The following is a 26,473-nucleotide window of genomic DNA, read 5'->3' as shown; positions in this document are numbered from 1 at the left end:
ATGGTAGACCAGTGGAACTCATTTATATGGGCCTCCATGTTCACTTAAGTGACATTCGTTTGCAGACATTCACATACATCGTCTCATCTGTTAGTTTCAAGATGTAATGTTCATTTCACTGATGAGGAAATAGATGCCATAGGAATTAGAGAACCTGCCTAAGAGATACAGTATGATCAGGATCCCATCTGCCCACCTGCTAGTTCTGTAAGTGCTGGGCTGCTTTATAAATGGACTTGATTCATGTTTCCACAGTGTTCACTGGAACTCCACTTCCAAGGAATGTTCACTGGGATGACAAACCATAGCTCCTCAAAAATGGAACCTTGGCATATAATATCTACCTCAGAGCTGATTCTTACTAAATGTTTAATAAACCAAATCAATCACTGAGTTTGAATTAGGTTATAGAATAAGTTTAACACTCAGGGCTTCTGATTTTCACCCCCAGTATCTACCCATTTCTAGATCACAGTAACTTCCTATGTCTCTCTCTCTACCTCTTCTTTCTCATGCTTCCTTCTTTACTTCCTCTCACCCTCCCTCCCTCCCTTCCTTCCATCAACAAATATTTATTAAATGACTATGACATGTCAGGCACTTTGCAATGTGCTAGAAGTAAAAGGATGAGCAAAAGCAGAGTTCTAGCTGTCACCGAACTTACATTCTTGTGAGAGAGACAGACATTATTTATAAAAGAAAAATGCCAAGAAATATAGGTCATGGACCTTCAGTAGTCGGTTAAGATATAGGCTGGGAGGGAGAATCAAGTGTAGGTTTCTTTGAAGAGACAACACTTGAGGTACTGAGAGATGAGTAGGAGTTATCTTATGAATCTTGGAATGATGGAAAGGAATCTTTTTTTTTTTTTAAAGAACGACATATATAAAGATTCTATAGCTAAAGTGTGGCACATTTGAAAAACTGAAAGAAAGCAAGTGTGGTTACAGTTCAGAGAGCAAGGGGGAGAAGAAAACACATTGGAACATTGGGTAGTCTATCTGGGGCCAGTAAGCTGTGATACGATTTTTTTAAACAGGAAGTGACTTGACTGAATTTCAATATCAAAAATGTACTCCATATACAGGAACTCTCTGCACTTTCTGCACATTTTCTCCAAAAACCTAAAACTGCTCTAAGAAATAAAGCCTCTTAAAAAATGTGTAGAATAGAGGGAGAGGCAGAATAAAGTCTGAGGACAAGCTAGGAAAATATCAGTTCTCCAAGACAAAGAGAACCAGGGACTGAACCAGGGACTGAACTCAAAGATGCCCAGAGGTTAAGGAGCTGAGGAGGAACAAGCTATGGTGACCAGAAGACGTGAGCAGTGAAGTAAGAAGGAAACCAAGAAAATGTAGTATCCTTGAAGCCCAGTGAAGAAGGTATATCAGGAAAGAGGAAGTGATCAGTGTGTGAAATGGCTTGGCTGGGCAATTATTATGAGGCCTGAAACAATCATTTAGAAAAATTAGAGGCCATTGATGACATAATATAAGGAAAAGTTTGGTGGAGCTAGGGGGGTGGTGCATAAGTGGACTGAGGCAAAGACAAGAATTGGGGAGAGTATAGCATGGAGTATAGAACAGTTTTGTTGCAAAAAGAAGCAAAACATACAAATTAATGGATAATGAAAAGTTTGGTTAGGATGATTTTTTAAATCAGAGAATAATAACATGATTGTGTGGTCATATTTTTCAAAGTTTAGCATGCATAAGATTAATTTGCTTTTGTAAAAAAAATGCCAATTCCAAGGCTACTGCTTTAAGTGTATGGGCATGAAAAATATGGAAGACAAAACTACAAACAAGATGGAAACAGTACAATCAATAGATGATGGCTCTCTAAAAGGTTAGACTGGACGGAATTCTAAGACAGATGAAGGACAGGACTTAGGAAGGAAAAGGACAGTTCCTCTATTATAATATAGGGAAAGAGGACCAAATGCAGAAGTAACTGGTTTTGTATATAATTGATCCGTGAACAATGCGTGTTTCAACTGCATGGGTCCAGTTGTACGTTCTTTTTTTTTTCCATAAATATAGTACTGTAAATTTATTTTCTTTCTGATTTTCTTAGTAATATTTTATTTTCTCTAGTTTACTTTATCATATTCCTTTAACATACAAACTGTGTGTTACTCAAGTGTTTATGTTATTGGTAAGGCAGGTTTGGTCAACAATAGGCTATTAACAGTTAAGTTTGGGGGGAGTCAAAAGTTGTATGTGGATTTTTGGCTGCATGGGAGTCAGTGCCTCAAGCCCCAAGTTATTCAAAGGTCAACTGTATTTGATATCAGGAAATTGGGGGTGATTTCCATAAAATTAAGTTGGCAATAGGTTATCCATGGGAGAGAACAGCTGATCAAAAATAAAATACAAAATAAATAAACTCTTCAAATGATAATTGAAATGTATCAGTTATAACCATATCAGAATGAGTTATTTGTCTTTCAAAGAGCCCATTATGACACATCATAGCCCCTAGATTAGAGTCAAGTAACCCTAAGTACAGATCTATCATTATCTCTGTGATTCCTGTAAGCAAGTGACACATCAGAAATAATGAGTCATGAGAAAGACAATGTGATTGGTGCTGAAAGAATGAACCCTATACCATGTCATGCCCCTGCACTAATTGTTTTCCAGAAGCCTTAATTGCCTGTCTGGGTACTCTTTGCTCCTCAACACCCTGAATGACAAGTTGGTAATTCACTACTGAAGACTTGAACAACTTGATAAGATCTATCAAGCACTCCTTTTGGCTTCCTCCTCCTGACTAGACACATTGCAGTAGTATTTAACACATTAGTACACCACTGTTAGAAAGGGACTTATTCCCAAAGAAAATAAGCCTGACTTAAAAAACAAAAGATAATAGCAACACAGGGGAGCATGTCTAGTCTATTTATTTCATGCAAAATCCTAAAAACAAACCTAGAAGCAAAATTAAGAATTTTAATTTTTTTTTAGAGATTTATTTGGTCATGAAAGACAAAGAGAGAGAGAGACAGAGACAGAGACAGAGGCACAGGCAGAGGGAGAAGCAGGCTCCAAGCAGGGACTCGATCCCAGGTCTCCAGGATCACGCCCTGGGCTGAAGGTGGCGCTAAACCACTGAGCCACCAGGGCTGCCCAAAATTAAGAATTTTAAATTCAAGGATAACTTATAGGAAAGTGTAGTTAGATATAAAATATTTGTTCTTTCTCTGAACAGCCTCCATTTCTATATCACTTGTTCTTAGCTAATACTTTGGTTGCTATATCACTCAGGATTTCCATTATTTATGAAAGGATTAAGTAGAATTCTGGATTGTGGCTTGATGTATAGCAATGTCTGAATTTTTGCTTCTTTCTTTGAGTAATGGGATGGGACTCAAGTAGTCTGTAATAAATATAACAAGAATTTGCCTCACAAAAGGAGAAGCTTCTGGAAGAACAGCAATGTTTTTCTTCTTCTTGTCCCTATTCTATTTTTATTTTTTATTTTTTTATTTATTCATGAGAGACACAGAAAGAGAGAGCAAGAGGCAGAGACACAGGCAGAGGGAGAAGCAGGCTCCATGCCAGGGAGCCAGACGTGGGACTCAATCCTGGGTCTCCAGGATCACGCCCTGGGCTGAAGATGGCACTAAACCACTAAGCCATCTGGGTTGCCCTCTTCTTGACCCTATTATGCACTGAGTTGTATTTCCCCAAAATTCATATGTTGAAGTCCCAAGCCCTAGTACCTCAGAGTCTGACCCTGTTTGGGGATGGGGTCTTATAGAGGCAAATAAATTAAAATGAGATCATGAGAGTAGACCCTAGTTCAAACGGACTACTGTCTTTATAGGAAAGGGAAATTTTAAGACACAGATGGATCCAGAGGAAAGACTCTGAGAAGATACAGGAAGAAGGCAGCCAACTGATGCTTCAGAAGAAACCCACTTCTGCTAACACCTTCATCTTGGATTTCTAGCCTCCATAGCTGTAAGAAAATAAATTTCTGTTGTTTAAGCCACCTAGTCTATGGTACTTTGTTAGACGGTCTCTGAAAACTAATAAGCACTTTTTCCTACCCACTCCTCTTTCTTGTCATAGACACAAAATGTTATTTTAAAAGCATGCTGATCAAGTAGGAGTTCATGGGAAACCTTTTTGTATGGGATCAGGGGATCCTTAAACCAATGCTACTTCGTAACAGTCTAGTGACTGTCCTCTAAAGTTGGTGAGGGCCATTAGACTCATAGCTGGTTGATGCACTTTGAATTAATGTAAAAGTTCAAATTTAGGTTTATTACTCTGATGTTTGAAATATAAGCACTTGATTAGCATTGAGTTCTATATTTTCACAAAATTAGCTGAATGCCTGTGTGAGGATAGCCTGGTATCTGAATGCTGCTAAGCTCCCTAAGAATCAGGACTTCTTTGAATTGGCACTGCAAACGAAACAGCCAAGTGGGTAGGTAGCTCCCCAGGACAGCCTGGATCAGTAGGACACACACATGAATCACACTGCATGTCCCCAGTACATCCCCTCTCTCTATTCCACAAGTACCCCTTTCTGGTCTCAAAACTTCCTTTATGCTTTGCCAATATTTCTTCAGCCTGAAATTCCTAACCCCAGAGTCATCTAATCAAAATCCTGTCATTTCTTTAAATTCTAACTGCAGACTCACCATATATCTAAAGCAAACAGTTTGGTATTTAGCAAAACAGTTAGCAAAGTGCCTGGAATGAACTGGGGTTTTATAATTCCTAGGTGGTTCTTCTGCTAAATTGCCAGTTTTCTTATTTAGGCTGTAGGGATGTCAGCAGGTTAGACCAGTATATTTCTGCAAGATCCAGGATATCTCAGGATTGCCATTTGGGCCCTTCTAGGCCTGATGTAATGGGGCTGTAAAGAAGAACAATTTTTAAGAAAGGCAGCATTTGAATAATGAACCAGGCAAATGAACCTAAAGATGAATAGACAAAGATAACATTTGTTTCAAAGCCAGGAAGTCCAACAGGCTCAAGGGTGCATGACTGGGTTGCAGATGATTCTTGAGATTTCACTTTTTGAAACATTCAGAACTACTTCAGCTCAGTTTTCTGTTAAGAAGAAGGAAGAGAAGGAGAAGAAGGGGGAGGAAGAAGAAGAGGAAGAGGGGAAGAAGAGGAGGGGGAGAAAAGGAAAGGAAAGGAAAAAGAAAAGAGAAAAGAAACAAAAAAAAAAAAAAAGAAGGAAAAGGAAAGTAAAAGAAAAGAATGAAAGAGCCTTCCCTGGTTTGCTGAGAGTTGGCACAGGGCATAGTGATATGCCAGTTTTACCCTCGCTGCAAGCTTAGTTCCCATCCCAAATTATCAGCAGATGTCTGCTGCACACTCATTTTCCTTCTGCTACACTCCTTTTCCTGTGAAGTATGTTTTCTCTTTCTCATTCCCATATCATTTCTAACATATTGGTTGTTCTATTGACTGGCCATGGACTCACTCAGACACTCTTTCCCCAGCTAAGATACAGCTCCAAGAGGCCCTACCACAGGAAAAAAACAACCTGGAGAAACTCTCTTTTCATAGTAACAGGGACTGGCACTTGTTAAGCACTTCACTACTTTCTTAACATGACTGGATTTCAAAGCCCTCTTCAATTATTGGATAAAAAAAGACAGGTAAACATACACAGCCCATGAATGCATAACTAAAACAATGTCACAAAGGAAAAGGAGGGAGGAAAATCACCTTTATGCCAGCTTGTTAATAAACAGCTGCTGCCACCCAAATACTAAAAGACACTATTGGTTTTAGTGTTAATGAAGGATGCAGTGCAAACTACTTTTCTTTTAAAGAGTACAAGTCTGTGAAATTCATGAACTTCTCTGGTCTCCAGTATCCTTCAGTGTAGAGAAAGCTATGATCAAGTTGAATAATTCAGAGCTGCAAGGCTTTTAAAATTTTGATTAATACAGTGCCATCATTCCATAGATAATAAAACTGAAGTCTAGTTTATTCATTAACTCAACAGACCTGCGTTGAGCATATACTATAGGACAACAGCCACTCTGCCAGGCACCAGCGATAGAATTCAAGAGCTTCAAATCTAATGAGGAAGAAAGAGAATACAGACAACATAAGATAAGAAATGTGAGTCCCAAGGAGAGATGAAGAAAATGCAGAGTACATTAACTGTTTAAACCTTTAATCTCATTTATTTGTCCTCTTTATTTTTCTCAACTCCTAGATATTTGGCTTCTATGGGATCTAGAAAATAAACCTATCCATATTCTTGTCCTGAATTGGTATAAGAAAGCTGTAGACTGTGGTGGTTTTGTGGACTCAGATGGATGTGAAACCTGGTTTCAGCATTTATTAGAAATGTGAATATACACTACTGCTTACCAGAAAGGAAATTGGTATCAATCACAAATGTGGTCACGTATTAAATGAGTCATTGTATATAAAGCCTGGCATGTTTCATATAAGGCCAGACACCTATTTCAGTAAACCTTAGCTGTAAATATGATAGCAGTGTTTCTCATTGCTAATGTTAAAGGAAACTTGGTGGGTTAGGGGTAGAGAGATGTTAATAAATGAGTGGTAAGAAAAATAAGCTACCCCTCTGAGAAAACGAGCTCATTAGTTCTCCCAGTAAGCAAAGTAGTGTCATTTTCCTTAAGATATTAAATTTTTAAGATGCTAGCGTACATTGTAAAACTGTGAGTTTAGAAGCCACTTTGAGCTTGTTTGATCTTGCAAGGGATGCCTCCATTTTAGAATACTTATATCTCCCTGCACTTGTACAGACTAAACAAAACATGGTTTGGTTTGGTTTGGTTTGGTTTGTGTGTTTGTTTTCATGCTAAGCACACCCATCTCCTATTATTGATATTCATTTCTTAAAAGTTACATAACAGAGTTCAGCTCTGGGCAGAATCTGGAGTTCTAAATGAGCTAAGACAGGGTTTAAACAGAGAATTTTGGTTTGGTCACTAAAAGTTTTTAGATTCATCATGATTGGGGGAGGGGAAGGTATTATTAAAAGATGACGCTTCTAAATAAAACTGTTGGCAAACCGCTCCTGAATCATGATTTTGAGGCTGTGGGTGATGCTATGGCCTGGGGAGACAGGCTGTCTCAGAGTTCTAATTCTGGCTCTGGTGGCACCAGTGGGGATTAGTGATTTATATTAGTATCTTCAGCTTCTTTTTCATAGGTTTGCTTTTTTTATCTAGCTACAGGATCCATAAGCTATGGCCCATGGGCCAAATCTGGTCTATCTATTTTTTATATGTTTTTAAGTGGTTGGAAAAAAATCAAAAGAAAAGTAATATTTCTTGCTATTTGAGCATTATATAAAATCCAAAATTTTGGTGTTCATTAATAAAGTTTTATTGGAACACAGTCAATACCCATTTGTTTACACTAGAATGGCAGAGTTACGATAGAGATGATCTGGCCTGCAAAACCTAAAATATTTATTCCCTGGTCCTTTCCAGAAAATCTTTGCTGACCTCTGATGTGGCATACAGAATGAATACTAGAATTAAATGGGGATGGATGAACATTCTACCAATTCTGTAAAAGAGCACTCTTCAATAAACACTCTTCACAAGTGTGATCATAAGATCACACTCCAAATCGGTTCACAAATGTGCCAAATGCCTTCTGGTTGACATGGCAGCCACTAGAATTTCAAGGGATTACAAACATTTCAAAATGCCCTTTGTATCATTTTAATAGCCTCTTTCAAATGTATATTTTAAGGCATTTTAAGTAGGAAGGGAATTTTGAAGCAAATTTTTTTAAATAAAAGAATACATAGTAGCAAAAACATGCTGATTTTCAAGGCATTTATTTAATTCATGTTCAGAATTACTTGTGTATATATAATTATGTTTTCATACCATAAACAACTCCTACTCACATTCTCTAAATGATTTCCACACATTAACTAAGAAAAAAAATACAAGCTTCAAGGCTGCCTACAGACTTAGGCAGACAAAAAAAAAGAGATTGTCCTAGTTGCCTTTGGGTAACAAATATAATTGCATGGATTTCGCCTTACTGTACTAACACAAAAGGGGGGGGGAGTTAAGATAAAGAGAGTGGCATAAATTAAATGCCTTAGCAGCATATTTAACTAATGATTAAGAAAATGACCAACTTTTATGCCTGTTTTTTGCTAGAATACTATTAAAATATCTCCACATTTTCACACAAAATAGACATCAAATACTGGTTTACATTTTTAAATGTCATTTAAATGACAGCAAATTAACATAACCAATGACTTTATTCATCCTAAGACGAATTGTAAATATAGACATGGGTGATAAACTATCATTGCAGGGGCCAAATAATTATCTCAAAAATCAAAAACTGGCCAAGCTTTCTTCTTTCTCATAGACACCCAGAGCTATCTCTCAGAACTATCTATTTTCATATGGCCTATTCCATAGTGCAGCTGCACTGACCATCTAAATTGGTTCAAGTTTTGGTAAATTAAAAATTGTACAGTCTCCAGACCCAGGAAATGTTCCGCCTAGAAAGAGTTCTTTTTATAAATGCATGAAATAGGTCTGGAGAGTTACATTATCATAGAACCAGTAGAGAAAACAACTAGACCAGGGGGATAAAAGTAAAAACTGATTAACTGTATACCATGTGATTACAAATAAGAGAAAAAAAATTTTTGTCACATTTATGCATGCATGTATACAGATGGAATAGATAGATGCATAGGAACATAGAGATAAATAGCTAAATATGGAGAAAAAGATAAATTGATAAATAGAAATTAATAAAGTCTCTGGACCCCAAATTTAAGCTATGGATCTTAATCTAGAGTCCACTATTGGGTTTCAGGGAATCTTTGAAATCCCCCAAATTGTTTGCAATTTCGTTAAGTATTTACATTTTTCTGACAAAATGATACAAAATGCCGATTTTGGGTTAAGTCCCCATGCTCCCTAACTTTTCACTTAGCTCATAAAAATGCTGAAATTTACAGAAGTGATACGCAATTGTCAGAGGGTACTGGAGATAATTAGCATAATAACAGCTAATGGCAGGATAGATGACACCTTCTCCTTTTGTGAAGGGCTTAATTTCATTTCCAGGCAGATGAAAATCACTTTGGATTACCCTTCAAAATTCCTCTCTTTTATTTTTTCATTTCCATAGCTGTCTCTTAATCTTTCATCTCCTTTTCTTCTGTGTTTACTCCCTTTCTTTTCCTGGAGGAGGGATGAAGATAAGAAAACCTCCCAGTTCTAGTTATTATTGATTTGGGGCACTGGGACGACATGGAGCTTTGAGAGTCTGGAATATTGGTAACTACCCTTGAAAATCATAATGAATCTTCCCTTGGAGAATACCTGTGCAGGTCAGTGTACTGCTTTCCAACATACGAGTAATATTAAGTGTGCTTGCTGGTGGCTAGATAGTGAGTGATAACTTGGCTAGCATGTGAAGGGAGTCTGTGAAGAAGCTGAGACAGTTTTAGCAAAGTGAGTTCCATAATAAGGAATGCTGAGCTCCAGCATGAAACAGTTTTCCATAGGAAAAAATTACAGATGCACATTCCTTCTGTGATATAGTTATTCGCATATAAGTAAGGCATCTGCAGGCAAGTGAGTTTTTCTCTCCAGTTTTTTACGACAGGATAGCTGTCACCTTAGAACATACGTTCAAAAGAACTGTAAGTGGGCACCTTTATCTAGTCCTATTTTTATGATAGGCTTAAACATAGAAATAATTGCAAATAAATGAGAAAATGTCTATTCTCACTTCAAGTGCCAAACTCTTAATACAAAAATATCTATTTCCCTTAGTAATAATAAAAATCTGCATGCTCATATTTCAGAAATCAGGCTCCAGCCTCTAACACTTCATATTTTTAAGCCAGAATCTATATAACTTCATTTTGATTTTCTGGAACTTTACCTTTGTAAAGATAAGTCAGTCACACACACACACACACACACACACACACACACACACATGCATTCACTGATAGTGTCAGCTATTTGACCGTTGATTGAATTTATTGTGCTTCAGTTTCTTTACCTGGAAATGGAGACAACAGAGCTGGCCTCCTGGAGCTGTGATAATGATCAAATTAAATGATAGATACAAAGAGCCTGGAACATTGCCTGGGATACAGAAAGCTAGATACAAATAAAGCTATAGCTACTCTCATGGATTCCCTACTGCTCTGCCTAGATCCTAGAGGCTGGTATGTTGGCTACTGATGACTCACAGAAGCCTTCATGGAAATTGCTCTCCTTTGCAACAGGGAGCTGCTTCACCGGAGTTTATCTGTCTCCCCTTTCCCCATCACAGCTAGACTAGCTGATGCCAGGAAACCATGTCTGGTTCCTTTTAGAGTAGCTCTGAGGGGGATTCCAGCTCTGGGGCCCCTGCAGCATCAGCTGAGACCTCAATTGCAACTGTGCTGTGGGCCAGCTCCTCCTTATGCCTGATCCTGCTTTCCTTGCTTCTCGCAGATGAAATATCTCCAGAGGGCATTTCCCCCACTACATGGTTTAAAAATCTATCTATCTATCTATCTATCTATCTATCTATCTATCTATCTATCATCTATCTATCCATCCATCTTATGTATCTATCTATCCATCTATCTATCTTCTATCTCCAGTATAATTAACATACAGTGCTATATTAGTTTCAAGTATATGATATGATGATTCAAAAATTTTATGCATGACTCAAGATAAGGTATTTTTAACCTCCTTCCCCTGTTTCACCCATTCCCCCATCCACCTGCACTCTGGCAACCATTTTCTTCTCTGTATTTAAGAGTATGGTTTTTTGTTGTTGTTGTTGTTGTTCATTTGTTTGGCTTCTTTTTTTTGTATATTTTTTTATTGGAGTTTGATTTGCCAACATATAGTATAACACCCAGTGCTCATCCCGTCAAGTGTCTCCCTCAGTGTCCATCACCCAGTCACCCCATCCCTCCGCCCTCCTCCCCTTCCACTAACCTTTGTTTGTTTCCCAGAGTTCGAGTCTCTCACGTTCTGTCTCCCTCTCTGATATTTCCTACTCATTTTCGCTCCTTTCCCCTTTAATCCCTGTCACTACTCTTTATATTCCTCGAATGAATGAAACCGTGTAATGTTTGCCCTTCTCCGATTGACTTACTTCACTCAGCATAATACCCTCCAGTTCTATCCACGTTGAAGCAAATGGTGGGTATTCGTCATTTCTAATGGCTGAATAATATTCTCAAATTCTACATATGAGGGGAATCATATGGTATTTGCATTCCTCTGACAGGCTTGTTTCATTTAACCTTATACCCTCCAGATCCATCCATATTTTTGCAAATGGCAATTTCATTATTTTTTAAAAACAATATAAAATATACATACTATAATATTTTCTTTATCCATTCACCTGTTGATAGATACTTGAGTTGCTTCCACGTCCTGGCTCTTCTAAATAATACTAAATAATGTTGCGATAAATATAGGGATGCATATATCTTTTCGATCCACAATTCACCTTTTAACATCACTATCCATCAGAGAATGTTACTCCAGAATCCAATCAAAGAGCACAGACAAATATAGATAAAAAGTTGTCTTTCCATTACCCTGGAATTGCTGTTAAGATCAAAATCTGAAGAGAAAAACTACTAAAAACTCACCTTCTAAGTTGAAAACCACAATGGAAGTTGTACCTAGCCACTTCCCTTCAGGGCTTACAGAAAATGCATTTCAGAGAAAAAACCCAAACCCCATTTCTCTGCCCCTGACTATGACAAGAGGAAAATTAGGACAGAGAAAGTGCCTCTTGGAGAAAAGTTTTCAAAATAAACCCTATTTTTTTGAAGGGCAGGAAAAGACATTTTCTCAGCCATCAGAACAAGTCAGGAAAGCACAGGAGAGTTGCTGGTAAATTCTGAAGTATGCTAGAACTGTCACTTATACTTTCTCCAAGTTGAAGACTAACATGAATATTTGCAAGTCATTCAATCTGCAGGGCCTGAAGCTCATGCTTCATGGAGAAAAGGGAAAGATGACAGCATTGAAGGAAGCGGTAATAGCGAAAGAGCCTTTGTTATCCCGCCTTAGCAGACCAGGATATATGAGTTTCCTGGTAGCTGGATAAGCATAAAGAAAGCAGCTGGCCTTGGGGCCTTCTGATGGTATCCCATCTAACAGGACCATGACTACATTGGAAAATCCTACTATGTGAAGCAGATTTCCCATTCGAGGGATCCTGAATAATTCACAAATGTACTCTATGAGTGAATCAGCTTTTGGAGAGGGAGGTAATAACCAGTCAGTGTTAAGAGGCTAACCTCAGCAACAGCTTCTATGTAGACACACTTCTATCTTCTTCCATCTTTCTCTTGGTGGCATTATCAGAAAGGAAGGCAGAGAAATGGGACATAAAGAATTTCCCTCCACTTTAGCCACTAGAGCTACAAAGAGCACTTTGCTGCACCAGGGGATGGAGAGATCTTACACAGCAGGAAATAAGAGTTCAATACAACCAAGTTAGGAGTAGCTATCGCCAATAATAAAACCATTTCATATGATTGTGAGTCCTCCATAAACCCAGTAAACATGCACACTTCAATGAGTATTTATCCAGCACCTTGCATTTTACTACACCAGGTGTTAGAGACACCATGATGAAAAGAAAGAGGTAGCTCCTACCTATTATGGAATACACATTTCTTGTCTCCTTTTGCCAGCCTGCAGTCTCTGAATCTCTGTCTTCCCCCTCTGACAGACTATTCTTCAAAGAAAGTTAAGACATCATCATCCATTAATTACTCTGTTTAGTTCTTTTAAGCAGCACAAGGAAAATTTGCCCAGAACACATTTTGAGAAGCAAAGAGACTGACTGCATTTTCTTGAAATAAGTACTATATGTTAAATTCTGCCAACATTCCTTTCTCAACCACATTTCCCCAATGCTTAGCACTTGGCCATAAAAGTTCACTCCAGTCTACAATTTGGCATGCCTGACAGCAAAGTCTTCAAATTTGCCAATTTGGCTAAAATCCCCATTTTGAATAAGAGGTAGAGAAATAGGAAAAAAAAAAAAAAACTGGAGCGAAATGCTATAAATCATGGAATTATTTAGAGACAATCCATTTCATGGGATAATAACAAGTCTGAAAGAAGCTAATCCTAAATTATGGTAGATTTGTTTTCAGATAGATTTTTTACAAAAATTTAAAACCTGCATAGAAATATACAAACAAATCTAAGTAATATACAAAGATCTGAGACTTTCAATTCTACTGAGAAATCTTTTTTTGTATTATTTACGCATAGCTAGTACTTAATTTCAGAGGACATTTCAGACTAAAGCAAAACAGAAATGACAACACAAAAACTCCTATCTACATAGCATATATGGATATATATACACACACATATATATAAAATTATAAAGAATTATATACTATAATATAATATCCTATAATACAAAGAATTATAAAGATATACAGCACCTATACCAACAAACTGTGTGTGTGTATATATATATATATATATATATATATATGCACAAAGTACATATATATATGTACACACTCATACACAAAGGTGTGTGTATATATAAGGTACTAGATTATTTGGCAAAGAGCTTTTGGGAGGCTTTTGTTAGTTTTGTTGAAATCAGTATTGGCAGGTGAGATTAAAGGATTTAATCCTACCCATTGATATACCTTGGGTAGTTGGGTTTGAGGTATTTGTACATAAGGACAAAATCATGTTAGATCTGCAAACATCATTTGTAGGATGAGTTTTCAAATGATTGAGAGAATTCCACAGACAAGGTCTATATAGAATAAGAATGTGTTCTTAGGATCTGCTGCCAGGCAGGACTACAGAAGGTTCTGTACAAGGCACTGACCACATTTCTGCAGTCCTTCCTGTTTACCACACTGTCTGAAAAATGAAAACACTCTTGCAGCTTTCCAGATTCCCTGTGTCAAACTATCACACAACTAGAATAATTAAAAAACATTATCTTATCATTCTCGTTTGCAAAGATGGATCAAGTGTACTTAGTAATCCTAATTTTGCAAAAATTGTCCAGAAATCATGTGATACATATCCCCACATTTTCATACAAGTACAGAAGTATTTGTCTGGAAATTCTATCTTAATGTGAGGTGCACACTAATAAAGACTCGATGACCAAGATTAATGGCACAAACACTGGATTTTCAATGTAGCCAGAGTGTTTTTCCAACTCTCTCTTTAAAGAAGTATTTGGCACAATTCTCTTGCCACTCCTTAAGGTAATTCAGAATTATAAAACCTAATTTGGAAGCTACTATATATTGTATTAATGATTCAGGAGTCATCTTTTCAAAGGAGCTATGGGCATAATATGTTTATTTCCAGAATTACTGCAGCAAACCTAAATTTCCTTGAAGATATTTTTTTTGAAAGGACAACCTTCAGATTTCACATCACACAGTCTTAAACTTCTTAGGCTTTGCTCATCAAAAGCCATTATGTCACATGCCCTGCACATGAAACGCATGCCCTAGAGCAACAATCTTAGAGGGGGAAGTTTGGGGGCTTGCTGGGCTTGAACACACAATTCTTTCTAGAACAATCTTGACAATATCCATCTATGTTATATCAGAACACCTTCACCAAAAGATGAAATCTCAACTCATTTAGCAGAAAGAATGACAGCACAGACCTTTCATATTATTGGAGATAAGGAGTCAAAGCTGTCAGTTTAATACCATGTTCACTGAAAAGCCAATAGGTACTAAGTTGCAAATAAATAGGGAAGGAAATTTCCTCTAGTGATACTTCAAAGACTTTGCAACATCTGGAATTTGGTTCCATACAGGGTATTCCACTAAAAAGTAAGTATAAAAAGATTTTAATAGGGCAAACAAGATTCAGGTTTCTTACAATGTGTTCTCCCTGGGGGAAAACAAATAATACAAGGCATCTGACTAACCTTTCTGCACTTCAGCTGCATTAATTAACATTTAGTCATGGATTCCATCATGAGCCAGATGAACTCAGTGCTACAGCTGTTTCCAGTGAGGGGGGTGGGGGGGAATATGCTTCCACATTTTAGATTCCCAGCATTTATAAATCTGGAAAAACTGTTTTATTGGCTGCCTTTGTGCCAGCATTATTGATATGCTTTACATATTAGTCACCAAATAAATTCACATACATCCTAGACTGTGATTAAATCAGTGTCAGTATCGCATGAACTGGGTTAGCCAGAGCCAACGCTATAAAAGCCACGTTCCTAATCCTTTTCCGTACATCAAGGATTAAGGAAGGGCTAAAAAACAGATCAAAGAAGTAGATCATGGCCTTGAAAAAAATTATTGTTGAGTGAGTCAAATATTTAAGTGGAGATCAGGTACTTTGAGAGAGAAGGATGCAGATGACTAGGAAAAAAAAAAAGGACAGATGTTGAAGAAATTTACCTACAGGATCTCATGGCTTGGCAGAGATGTCCTTCATGCTACAAGCCAAACATGTGGAAGTGGTTGGTTGGGAGCAAAGCTGAGTTACAGAACTGCATAGCTTGGCTAGTCGCTGAAAGAGGATTTTTGTTTTATTTTATTTTTAGAGCAAAGGTTCCTTTAAGATGCAGTCTGTGAAGAACTGTGACAGTGAATCAGCTGGGCAATGCATACCAACTATAGCACCTTGTACAATTTCTTTCTCTTTTTTTTGCCAAATTTCATATCACAAGAGAACTATAAAACTGATTTTGTCTCTAATAGTCCCTTATAAATGCTATGTCATGACTCTGGTCAACTCTGGAATCTCATGAGGACAAATGGATATCCAGTAGTCATACGGCCATGTGTCTTTTATGTGTGTGTGTGTGTTCGATCATTTGTACTGGTGTACAAACCTGGAATAATAACCTTTGTAAATGCTAACCGAACTTGACACTTGCTTTTCCAAATTAATGGTCTTCACCACAACCCAAGAAGAATAAAGGTTGTGTGTCTTCACTTTTACCAACATGGAATGGCATTAAGTTAAACCAGAAAAATATCCTACCTGGAACTACTTCAAAGAGGAATTTTCCTGGGCTCTCTTCATTGCATGGATGTTCAAGGACTTTATTTCCAGGCAGAAAAATAGTACCCTGTGAACACAAATATCCCAAACATCAACATCATCATAAGGCAAATACTGAATATCATCATCATCATCAATGAATATCCGAAGTGTATTTGTCATCCAGGATACAGTAATATGCATCAGACTCATTTATATTCCCAACTAATCAAAAATCATGTAACAGAATCATATTCGTTCAACATTTAATAAGTATTTGTTGAGCACCTGATGTGTATTACATCTTGGGTTCATTTTAAGCACCGATTTATTAAATGCATTCTGTGTGCCAAAATTTTTACTGAGCATTCTACCAACGTCATATTATATAATTGTTAGAATAGTCTAATGAGCTAGGTATTATTTTCCCCCACTTTACAGCTGTTCTCCAGGTTTTCCTTTTTTTCTGTTCAGTCTCCTCTGCTGGCTCTAAGTGTCCTTTAAATATTAAAGCGTTTTAAAGATGTATCTGTGATTCCTTCTCTTCTGAGTCTATGCTCTCTTCCTCCGAGCTTATTCATGCCTATGACTTCAATAACCAACTATAACCCAAATGAATATCAGATTAATATTTCTAACTCAGTATTCTCTGAGCTTTACACCTTTATATCCAAGAACTTATTGAATTTCCATCTGGATATCTCAAAAGCATCTTAAAATAAATTTAGTCAAATTAAAAGTGCCCTTAATTTTGGTCATATTTATGTATTGCCTGGCTTTGTGACTGGCATCTTCTTCCAATCAGTTGCAAAAGCCAAAAATGTAGGAGTCATTACCTCTAGTATATTTCTACTACCTACCACCACTTCCTAACACTTCCTAGTTCAAGTGACTATTATCTGTAATCTGGTATGGTTTTGCTGTGTTTTTCTATTTTTTTTTTAAGATTTTATTCATTTATTTGAGAGAGAGAAAGAGAGAGAGAGAGAGAGAGAGAGCATGCACACACAAGTGGGGGAAAGGCAGAGGGAGATGCAGACTCCCCGTTGAGCAGGGAGTCCATCTAGCACAGGGCTCAATCCCAAGACACCCCCAAGATCATGACCTGAGCTGAATGAAGGAAGACACTTAACTGACTGAGCCACCCAGGTACCCCTGTGGTCTGGTATGTTTCAAATTCACTGAATTCCCTATAATACTCAAAAATCTTTCTTTTTTTTTTTTTAAAGATTTTATTTATTTATTCATGAGAGACACACACACAGAGAGAGAGAGAGAGAGAGAGGCAGAGACATAGGCAGAGGGAGAAGCCTGCTTCATGCTCCCTGCATTCAGGGAGCCCAATCTGGGACTCGATTCCGGAACTCTAGGATCACTACCTGGGCTGAAGGCAGGCACTAAACCGCTGAGCCACCCAGGTGATCCTCAAAATCTTTCAATCCACTTTTTTCCTTAATGTAGTCAAAGTATCTTCAGAAACAGAAATTTCACCTTGCAACTTTGTTGTTTAAAAATCTTCAATGCCTTTCATCTGCCCTAGGATCACCTAGGATCACGTTCTGAATGGTCTACTCCATCCACGTCTATAAGCTCATTTTTCTACTCTTATGCTTTTGATGCTTTCTATGGCTTTCTATAATCAAGCTGATAAATAAATAAATAGCATAAATTCTCTAAGTAGTATCATATTCCCATCTACCATAGGACTACAATCTTTCCTGGATTATTTTATAACCATTGATTGATTGATTAATCCAAAATATACTTGTGTAGCTTCCAGCAAATTTTCCTGCATTGATTTACCATTGTATGCAATTATGTTATTTGTAAAATTATTTTATTAATGTCTATCTCCATCATCAAACTCTAAGAGAGCAAGGATAACGTGTGTTTTGCTCCATTGATTTACCACCAATGTCTAGTGTTTTGCCTGCCATAAGATTAATGGTAAAAATTGTTAAGTGAATAAGTACTGTGAATGCAGTAAAGCCAAAATTCTAAACCACGCATGTCAGATTTAAAAGCCCATGTTATTGTAAACCATATTATATAGTCCAGCTTTGCCAGCTTGAAAGCAATATTTAACTCAAGTGATATTGTACTCAATTTTCATCCTACTTGGTTTGGTACAGAAAATTATGATCATCAATTCTGTCCACTTCTAGGCTTAGAGAGATAAAGCATAATACTCCCTAAGTAAAATCCAAGGAATTATAGGTTAGACACACCCCTCTCCCTCCCTGCTTACAAGATGAAGTGTTGGAGGTACTGCTTTTGTTTTCCTCCTCCAGGAAGTATATTTTCCTATTTCTCATCACATCTAGTGTCTCTGGCCTATGGATCACATTTTGTTTTCTTGTATTTTCCAATCATTTAAAAAAAGTATTAAATATCTGAGAATATTCATCATAATTAAGACCTTTTTAATCTATAGGCTTGACATGGTTTCCATATAAAGTGATAGAATTAGTTGTTTCAATTAAAAGTTTATTTTACTTACTGAAATTATTTTGTGAAGTAATTAAAATTGTTCTAACACTTAGCTGAGTGTTAGAACACAGCATCTAACTTTCTAGACAGTTACAATATTCATTTATGCATGCATGTATGCTTGTATACTTGTATGTGTGCATGTATGGCTCCTGTTTACTTCTATGCCTTCAGGCTCTACTTCAGATCTTAATCTGTACATATATTGTAGAAGTTGAATTCAAGCCACCTTCCTGCATAAACAATTCTCCTGCATGAGCCATTCTCCTTCATGAAATCCCAAACTACTTCACTTGGTTATTAAAAAACAAAGTAGTGCTGCCATTTGTTGTCTTTTTCATACATGTGAAATAGCTACTTCTGGCTGAGATTTTTATTTTAATTTTCAAATTTGACATCTTACAGATTTTATATTTTGACTGTTTTCCAAATAAATTGTGAAGTCAGCATAATAGTTTAAATATCAGTAGACAATGGTTAGGGGAGGTTATGCTATAATTGACAAACATTTGCTGTGGTTTATCCTAGAAGTCATTCAGTGAGTAAAATAAAGCATTTAATTGAAACAGCTATCTTGATCACTTTGTATAGAAACCATATAAAGTCTATCACTGAGAGAAGTCTTGATAGTGAGTTATTTTCAAAGTATTCTGTAATTTTATATTGTTAGAAAATGTAGATAAAATTTAAAAGCCTGTAATTTACCCACCACCATAGATAATTAATATTAGCCCTATACATCCTCCCATATTTGCATATGTTTATATATGTGTCTGCTAACACCTACAGTAATTTTTTAGAAAAGCAATCCAAATGAAGTCTAATTTATTATCTGTTTCAAAACTTAAAAAAATCACATATTGTTATGCCAATTTAGCAATCAACATCATTTTTTAAAAGATTTTATTTATTTGACAAAGAGAAAGAGAGCACACAAGCAGTGGGAGGGCCAGAGGCAGAGGGAGAAGCAGGCTCCAGCTAAGCAGGGAGCCCAACGTGGGGCTCCATCTCAGGCCCCTAGGATCACGCCCTGGAGCCAAAGGCAGAGCTTAACCGACTGGGCCACCCAGGAACCCCATAAAGAACATTTTCATGAATATCCATGAAGCTAAATCTTAGCTCCTCCTTAACCTATTCTGTAGGACAAATCCCTGAGAAACTAGTAGTCAAAAAGTATGCACCATTCATATGGGTTTGGTTACTTCTTCCAGAGCTGCCCTGAATCAACTAAGCAAACAGAGCTAATGAGCAAGTAAAATAAAAGTGCCCATATTACTGAGAGGTAGTTTGTTGAGACACTACCATATGTCAGATATTATTTCTAAAACTACTTCATCAGATGTGAAGCATGCGAAAGAAATAAACTCTTTACTCTCAATGCAAGAATAACATTAACACATGACTATACAAGAAAGGCTTACCTACAAGTATGTAGAAAAGCAAACAGATATAACAAAAGTGTGAGAAGACAGTGTCATTAGGGCAGTCTGACTAGTTAAGAAAAGTGATAAGAAAAACCGGTTTTCAAAGAAAGATTAGATTTTAAGATTTGGTAAGCTTGGGATAATCTTTCAGAATGGAGGAAATAACACATCAGCAAAAGCAAATAATTAGGGCCATGTGCGCAGAGCACGGTAAATAAGAGAATTTTTCCAGGGAGGAAAAATTAGGAAGTAAAGACTATTGGTGATGCTGAGGACACCTCATGGAAAGTCTAACCCTGGGCAAAGGATGCTGCATTTGACCTCTCAGTTAGTAACTGAGGACAAGGGCAAAACAGATGGAGATTTAGGGATACCAGCCTCCTAGATGATTGTTACCATGAAGCAATTATTTTGTCATAGATGGCGACATCAAGACTTATAAAAAGGTACTGGCGGCAGAAATGGCATACATTTGCACCAGGGATGCATTACTGGAGAAAAGATTTTTGGAAATATAAAAGAAACTGGGCACAGTTTAAGCACAGGGCATGAAGAAGGAAGAGTCAGAGATGACTTTGACTTTTCTGTGTATCTAGAAAGAAGGTGGTGCCTCTCTTATTTGAAATGGGGAATTGGGAAGAATTAAGGTCCATTGAGCCCATGTACTTGAGCCCAAAGTGTGATATTGTTTAATTTTCTGTTAGTAGCTAGGTAGGATGCTCTCTCTGTTTGCCCCGCCCCCTTTTTCCACCCATCACTTTATTCTGTAACTCAGGAGACTAATCTCTATAAATTTCATCAACCAGGCTCTCTTGACCTCTGACTTCAGGTTGGATTTGAGAGGTCATAGCAGAAAATAAGAAGGCCACAAGACAAGCAGACTGAGGTATTTATTAACTTGTCCTCCTCCAAGATAAGCTCCCTAGTTGCATTGGATACCTTAGTCCACATCTCCTAAATTTCAGGCTTCACCAGGTTCCAGTGGAACTAACAGGTCCCAGGTATTTTCCCTATCTGTGGGTTTCTATGAACTGTTTCGACACTATAAATGGTTTCTTTATCATACACTCTACAATTACCCCTTTTAAAGTGGAGCCGTCAATTTCTTGCTGGGATCTTGAGTGACAAAATAGTCCACTGCAAGTGTTCCTAGTTTTCTATGAAATGGCATATATTACCCCATAATGTTCAATATGCTTCACTGGAAATTTGGAGGATCATGGAGAAGAGGCTCAAGTATAAGAAGGAGATGTAACCTTTTATTTTTTTAATATTTTATTTATTTTTCATGAAAGACACACAGAGAGAGAGAGGCAGAGACACAGGCAGAGGGAGAAGCAGGCTCCCTGCTGGGAGCCTGATATGAGGACTCGATCCCAAGACCCCAGGACCACGACCTGAGCCAAAGGCAGATGCTCAACCACTGAGACACACAAGAGCCCCAAGATGTAACCTTTTGATCCAAGTTCAGTATCTAAGACAATAATTTAATGTCAATAACTAATCAGCACGTTCAGAATAGAATTATGCTTTTTAAAAATCCATTATAGAGAATATCTGTTTCTCAAGAATCTTTAAAACTTTAGAATGAGATAATATTAAACAAAATCTTTTTATAGTTTGAGAGCTAAGAGTCGGTAAAAGAAACATAGTTGAGAACCATGTTAGTGTCTCATTTCCAGCTTAAATTGCTATTAGAAAAGGAGCTCATCTCTAGTTACATTCAAATCACTGAGCCAAAACCATAAGATATTGGGGTAAAAGCAAGATGATGTTGAAAATAAGCACAGTAATCTTATTCTCTGGAATTTGGATTGAAAAAAAATGTACCACGTGTAGTACCTTTGTTAGTTTCTATGAACACAGTAATAAAAATTTTCTTCCAGCACTAACAATGACCATGAACATCAGAAGAGACTTGGCAAAGTCTCAGCTTGACAGTATATATATGTATTTGTAATGCAACGAGACAGAGGTTGAAAAATGATATCAAGGGGAAATAACTATTATTCAACAGGTTTTTTTTGAATAACATAGGTTTATTTGATTTTTCTTTCTTTTGTAGCAAGTAATTTCATTAAGCCATTCAACAAATATTTATTAAACAACACTTGACATATAACAGGCCCTCTCCAGGCACAGAAGATATAATGGTGAGAAATTCCAACAATGTCTTTGCACTCCTGAATCTTAGGATCACGCAGGGAAGGTTGAAAATTGAAAAGAAAAAAACAAACACACAAACCTAAAATTGTACCCAGAAGCACTGTGGCCATATAATAATCTACCAATGACAATGAAGTTTCTGGTTAGGTAAATCTGCCCTGCAAGTCAATCTACTTTGTTTCAGATTCCCACACTACCACCAGTTAACTAGATGACTTCAGGCAGGAGAGTTATCCTTCTTTTTCCACAGGTTCTACATTCTTAACATGTGATTAAAAATATAACCTACTTCATAAAGTCACTATGAGCTAATATGGGTAGTTTGTAGAAAAATGTCTGATACATACTACTTTTTTAGCTGTTTTAATATGAAAAAAATATCTTTCTTATATCCCAGAAGCCTCAAAGATATTTTGGGGCCATATTTTGCAAATCCCCAAATAATGAGATAGTTCTAGTAAAAGTTAAATATATATCTGCTAATATTATCATCTAGTCCAGTAAGTAGGGAAGTAAACTAATTGGAATATTTTAAGTCTTTTTTTTTTTTTTACTATCATGTTTGTAAGCCTAGAGTAATAAAAACAAACAAACCTCTAATTAACAATTAATAGTATATAGCACAGCATAATGAAATTGATAATGATGATCGCTAACATTTCTTACCTATTACTTTGCTAAACTAATATGTACACCACTTATATCATTCATTTGCTCAATGACTGTGTGATGTAGGTATTTCTCATTTTATAGATGAGGACATGAAGCTCAGGGAGGCAAAGGGCCTGAGATGGTAAATTCCTAATACATATTTGAACAAAAAAAATGAATGAATAAATGAATACAAGCTCCTTTAAGGACTTTTTGATTAGTGACCCAGTTTATGTTCCTATTTCTAACCAATTACTGCTACTTATAACAGGTTGAAGAAGTTTTATAAAGAGTTTCTTCTTCGCCTCTGAAGTTAGTTACACCAATTCCTGGAATGCTGCTGGGGAGGAAAGTGAAGGAAGACTTGCAAATCCGTACAGTTTTAGAATCTACCAAAATAATTTTGAAATTACTTTGGGGGACACTGACCTAAGTATTATTATAAATTGCCTTATAGAGAAAATAGCACAGTATTCACAAAGCTGTCCACATTGTAGAATGTACTGTTTTTCCTCAAATAGATGTAATATTTCCAAACCATTATTTAAATTAACCATGACAAACATAATAACATGAGACTATTCTGTAGTTACTGAAAAAATAGAAATAAATTCTCTATATAGATGTCTCATGTTGCTACTTTATATTAACAGCAGATTTAGCACTTGAGAAGCATTGTCATTCTGGGTTCATTTTCATTTAAAGCAGCATTTGCATAATATTATTACACATGTTCAGATCCTTGGAGGCTAATTAATTGTGCATTAATTGTGATGGAGAGAAATATGTAATGTAATATGATACAATTCATTTAAAGGCTTTTAACTCTTTCTTCTCAGACACAAGGACCCGTGTGAAAACCCCCTAGGGACCAAGGTACATAAATTTATTCTCCAGTGGAGTCCTCCTGCATGAACATTCACCCTGGGAACATGGCCTTTACCATTCTAGCTACATTTAGATCACTCCTATTTGTCTACATGTTCTTGATTTATTGGAAAATGGAGACATTCCTTGACAACAGGAGGAAAACAGAAATATGGGAAAAGGAAGACATCATTATTCAAAATCAAAATTCCATAATCACACTCTCAAAATTGGTAGAGACCTTAGAAATGACCTCACTCATGTTTATCAAATATATGAATCCCTTTTCAATACTTTGATCGTCCAGAGTTTGGCCGAAATATCTCACTAATTTTCTTGTGGTGTTTCATGCCATTTTTGAAAGATTATAATTAAACGAAAAAAATCCAAATGTTGACACAAAATCCATTTCCTAACAATTTCTACCTGTGGAGTGAAATCCTCTTTTTTTTTTTTTTCCCTCATCTTGAATCTTGTAGCTAATATCTACTGAGACTTATGTGCCAACATAAGTGCACATTGTAATCTTCTAAAATCCCTATGTGGAAGTACAATAATAACTGTCTATTTCACAGCAAGATTGTTGAGGCATAAATAGACTGAGTAGCATATGCAGTTGGTAAAGTGCAGAGATGCCACTTGACCCACCCTGAGTTCAAGCTCTACTTCCTTCATATGATGGAAAGCTACAATGCAATGTATTGGTTCATTTGCTTATTTGTTTTTTCATCAAATATATATTCAATATGTACTATGTGCTGAGGATCCTAAATGCTTAGGGGGGAGAAATAGAGATGTTAATAGCAGCTATCTTTGACTATTCGGGTCATAGATGATTTTTATTTTGCTCATTTTTTCCTATTTAAAAAATTGTTTAAAAGATTTTGTTTATTTATTCATGAGAGACACAGAGAGAGAGAGAGAGAGAGAGAGAGAGAGAGAGAGGCAGAAACACAAGCAGAGGGAGAAGCAGACTCCATGCAGGGAGCCAGACTTGGGACTCCATCCTGGGACTCCAGGATCATGCCCTGGGCCAAAAGCATGAAGGCAGATGCTAAACCGCTGAGCCACCCAGGTGTCCCAATTTTTTCCTATTTTTAAAATAACTTTAAAACATCGAGCACATTTTACTTCCATACCAATAAAAAAAATACAAGTATATTTTTAAAACAAAGGAAAATGACAGGAGAAGGCAAGGTTGGATAGGGGCATTGGGACCCTCAAGGTTAAATATCTGCTTTGCAGAAAGGACTGTGGAAGACCGTTCAAGAACATGATTAAATATAGTATAGTATTCTGAATATAGGCCACCTGAAGATAGCAAGTTCTACCTCCTGGAACCTGTAAATGTTATTTTATCAGAAAAAAAGGGTCTCTGTAGATGAAATTAAGAATCCTGACAGAGAATTATCCTGGATTATCTGGGTGGGCCTTAAACCCAATCACAAATCTCCTATTAAAAGAGGAAGATGTGATATGCCTGGCTGGTGTAGTCAGCTAAGCCTCAGACTCTTGGTTTCTGCTCAGGTCCTGATCTCAGGGTTATGAGATCGAGCCCAGCCTAGAGCTCAAGCCACTGAGATTGAGTTTGAGATTGAGACTGAGATTCTCACTGCCTTTTCCTCTGCAGCATCCTCCCACCTCTCTCAAATAAATAAACAATTTTTTTAAATAAAAGAGGCAGATATGATAATCACACAGAGGGGGGCAAGCAATGTGGAAATAGATGCAAAGACTGGAAGGACACAGTGACAAACTAAGAAATGCTGATAGTCACCAGAAGCTGGAAGACTCACTCCTAGAGCCTCTGAAAGAAGTCTGGCCCTGCATATTTACCTTGATTTCTAATTTTTTGGCTCCAGAACTGTGAGACAATACATTTCTATTGTTTCAAGACATCACATTTGTGGGAATCTGTTATAGCAAAGGAAACTAATATATATAAATTAATACATATAAAACATACTTTGAAGCAAAGCTTCCAATGATCCCTTCCTTGTAAGGAGCATGTAAAATGTTGAGGTTTTAAAAGAAGTCCACTGCTAATTCTCAAGTGTTGGAAGGGATGTTTAGCTTTTCATGAGCCAGTGATTTTGGGGGCAAGTCCACAGTGTACAAGGTCCTGAAATTAGACAGTAGCCAAAGAAAATCCCTCCTTACCCCACCCTCTATTCTCAATACGAGGAACTGATTAGCACCACATTCATGTCCTTGGAATCCCAGAACAGAGTATCTGTGGCAAGGTTAAGAGCCTTTATTTGGAGAGGACTGAGTTTAATTGCTAACCCTTCTCAATTAATTATTAGGACCTAGTCTTTGTATTTTATGTCCAAAATATATGCCATTTTGCAACGTTTATTATTTCTCAACCAGCAAAAGAAATGTCAACTGTTCAGAAGGTGATAAATGCGAAAGGTTTCAAATGACATCTATGGCAGTAGGAGAAAAAGGAAAGAAAAAAAAAAAGAATTCTTTTAGACTGTATGTCTCTACAAAACAGAAATATGAAGAGTAAAAACATAGCTATATAATATCTATTATGGGAAAATCTGGGACCCCTAAAAAGAAGGGTCCAAAAAGCCATTTTCAATGAACTAGAAAATTGATGGTAATTTCAATAGTCTCATTTAACCTGTTTTCTTGAATAACTAATAAACACGTTGTGTATTTAAAAATAAAGTGGAAAAAAACGTGGTTCAACCTTGCAAGAAACTGTGTAATAGGTAAACCTATAGTCTCAAAATACATTGAGATGCTGAATACAATGATTTTGCTAATTATTTTAACAACCAGGTATAATCGTTTTAAGTTAAATAACTTTCCATACATTTAAATTTTAAAATTGGGAAGTTTAATTGGAAGA

General features: G+C 36.8%; 1 protein-coding gene across 2 annotated transcripts in view; it reads right to left on the bottom strand.

The window, feature by feature from the left end:
- ARHGAP24 (Rho GTPase activating protein 24) overlaps positions 1-26,473 on the bottom strand; it is a 732,927-nt gene that overhangs the window by 258,646 nt on the left and 447,808 nt on the right. For both annotated transcript variants that reach the window (XM_072810777.1, XM_072810776.1), the window contains exon 3: positions 16,013-16,100. In XM_072810777.1, the coding sequence (XP_072666878.1) occupies positions 16,013-16,100 (88 nt within the window). The remainder of the gene's footprint in view (positions 1-16,012; positions 16,101-26,473) is intronic.

The sequence above is a fragment of the Canis lupus genome, chromosome 33 (genome assembly GCF_048164855.1).
Source record: "Canis lupus baileyi chromosome 33, mCanLup2.hap1, whole genome shotgun sequence".
NCBI classification, from domain to species: Eukaryota; Metazoa; Chordata; class Mammalia; order Carnivora; family Canidae; genus Canis; species Canis lupus.
Note: the sequence above shows the minus strand (reverse complement) of the source record. Positions and strands in the feature narration are given on the sequence as shown.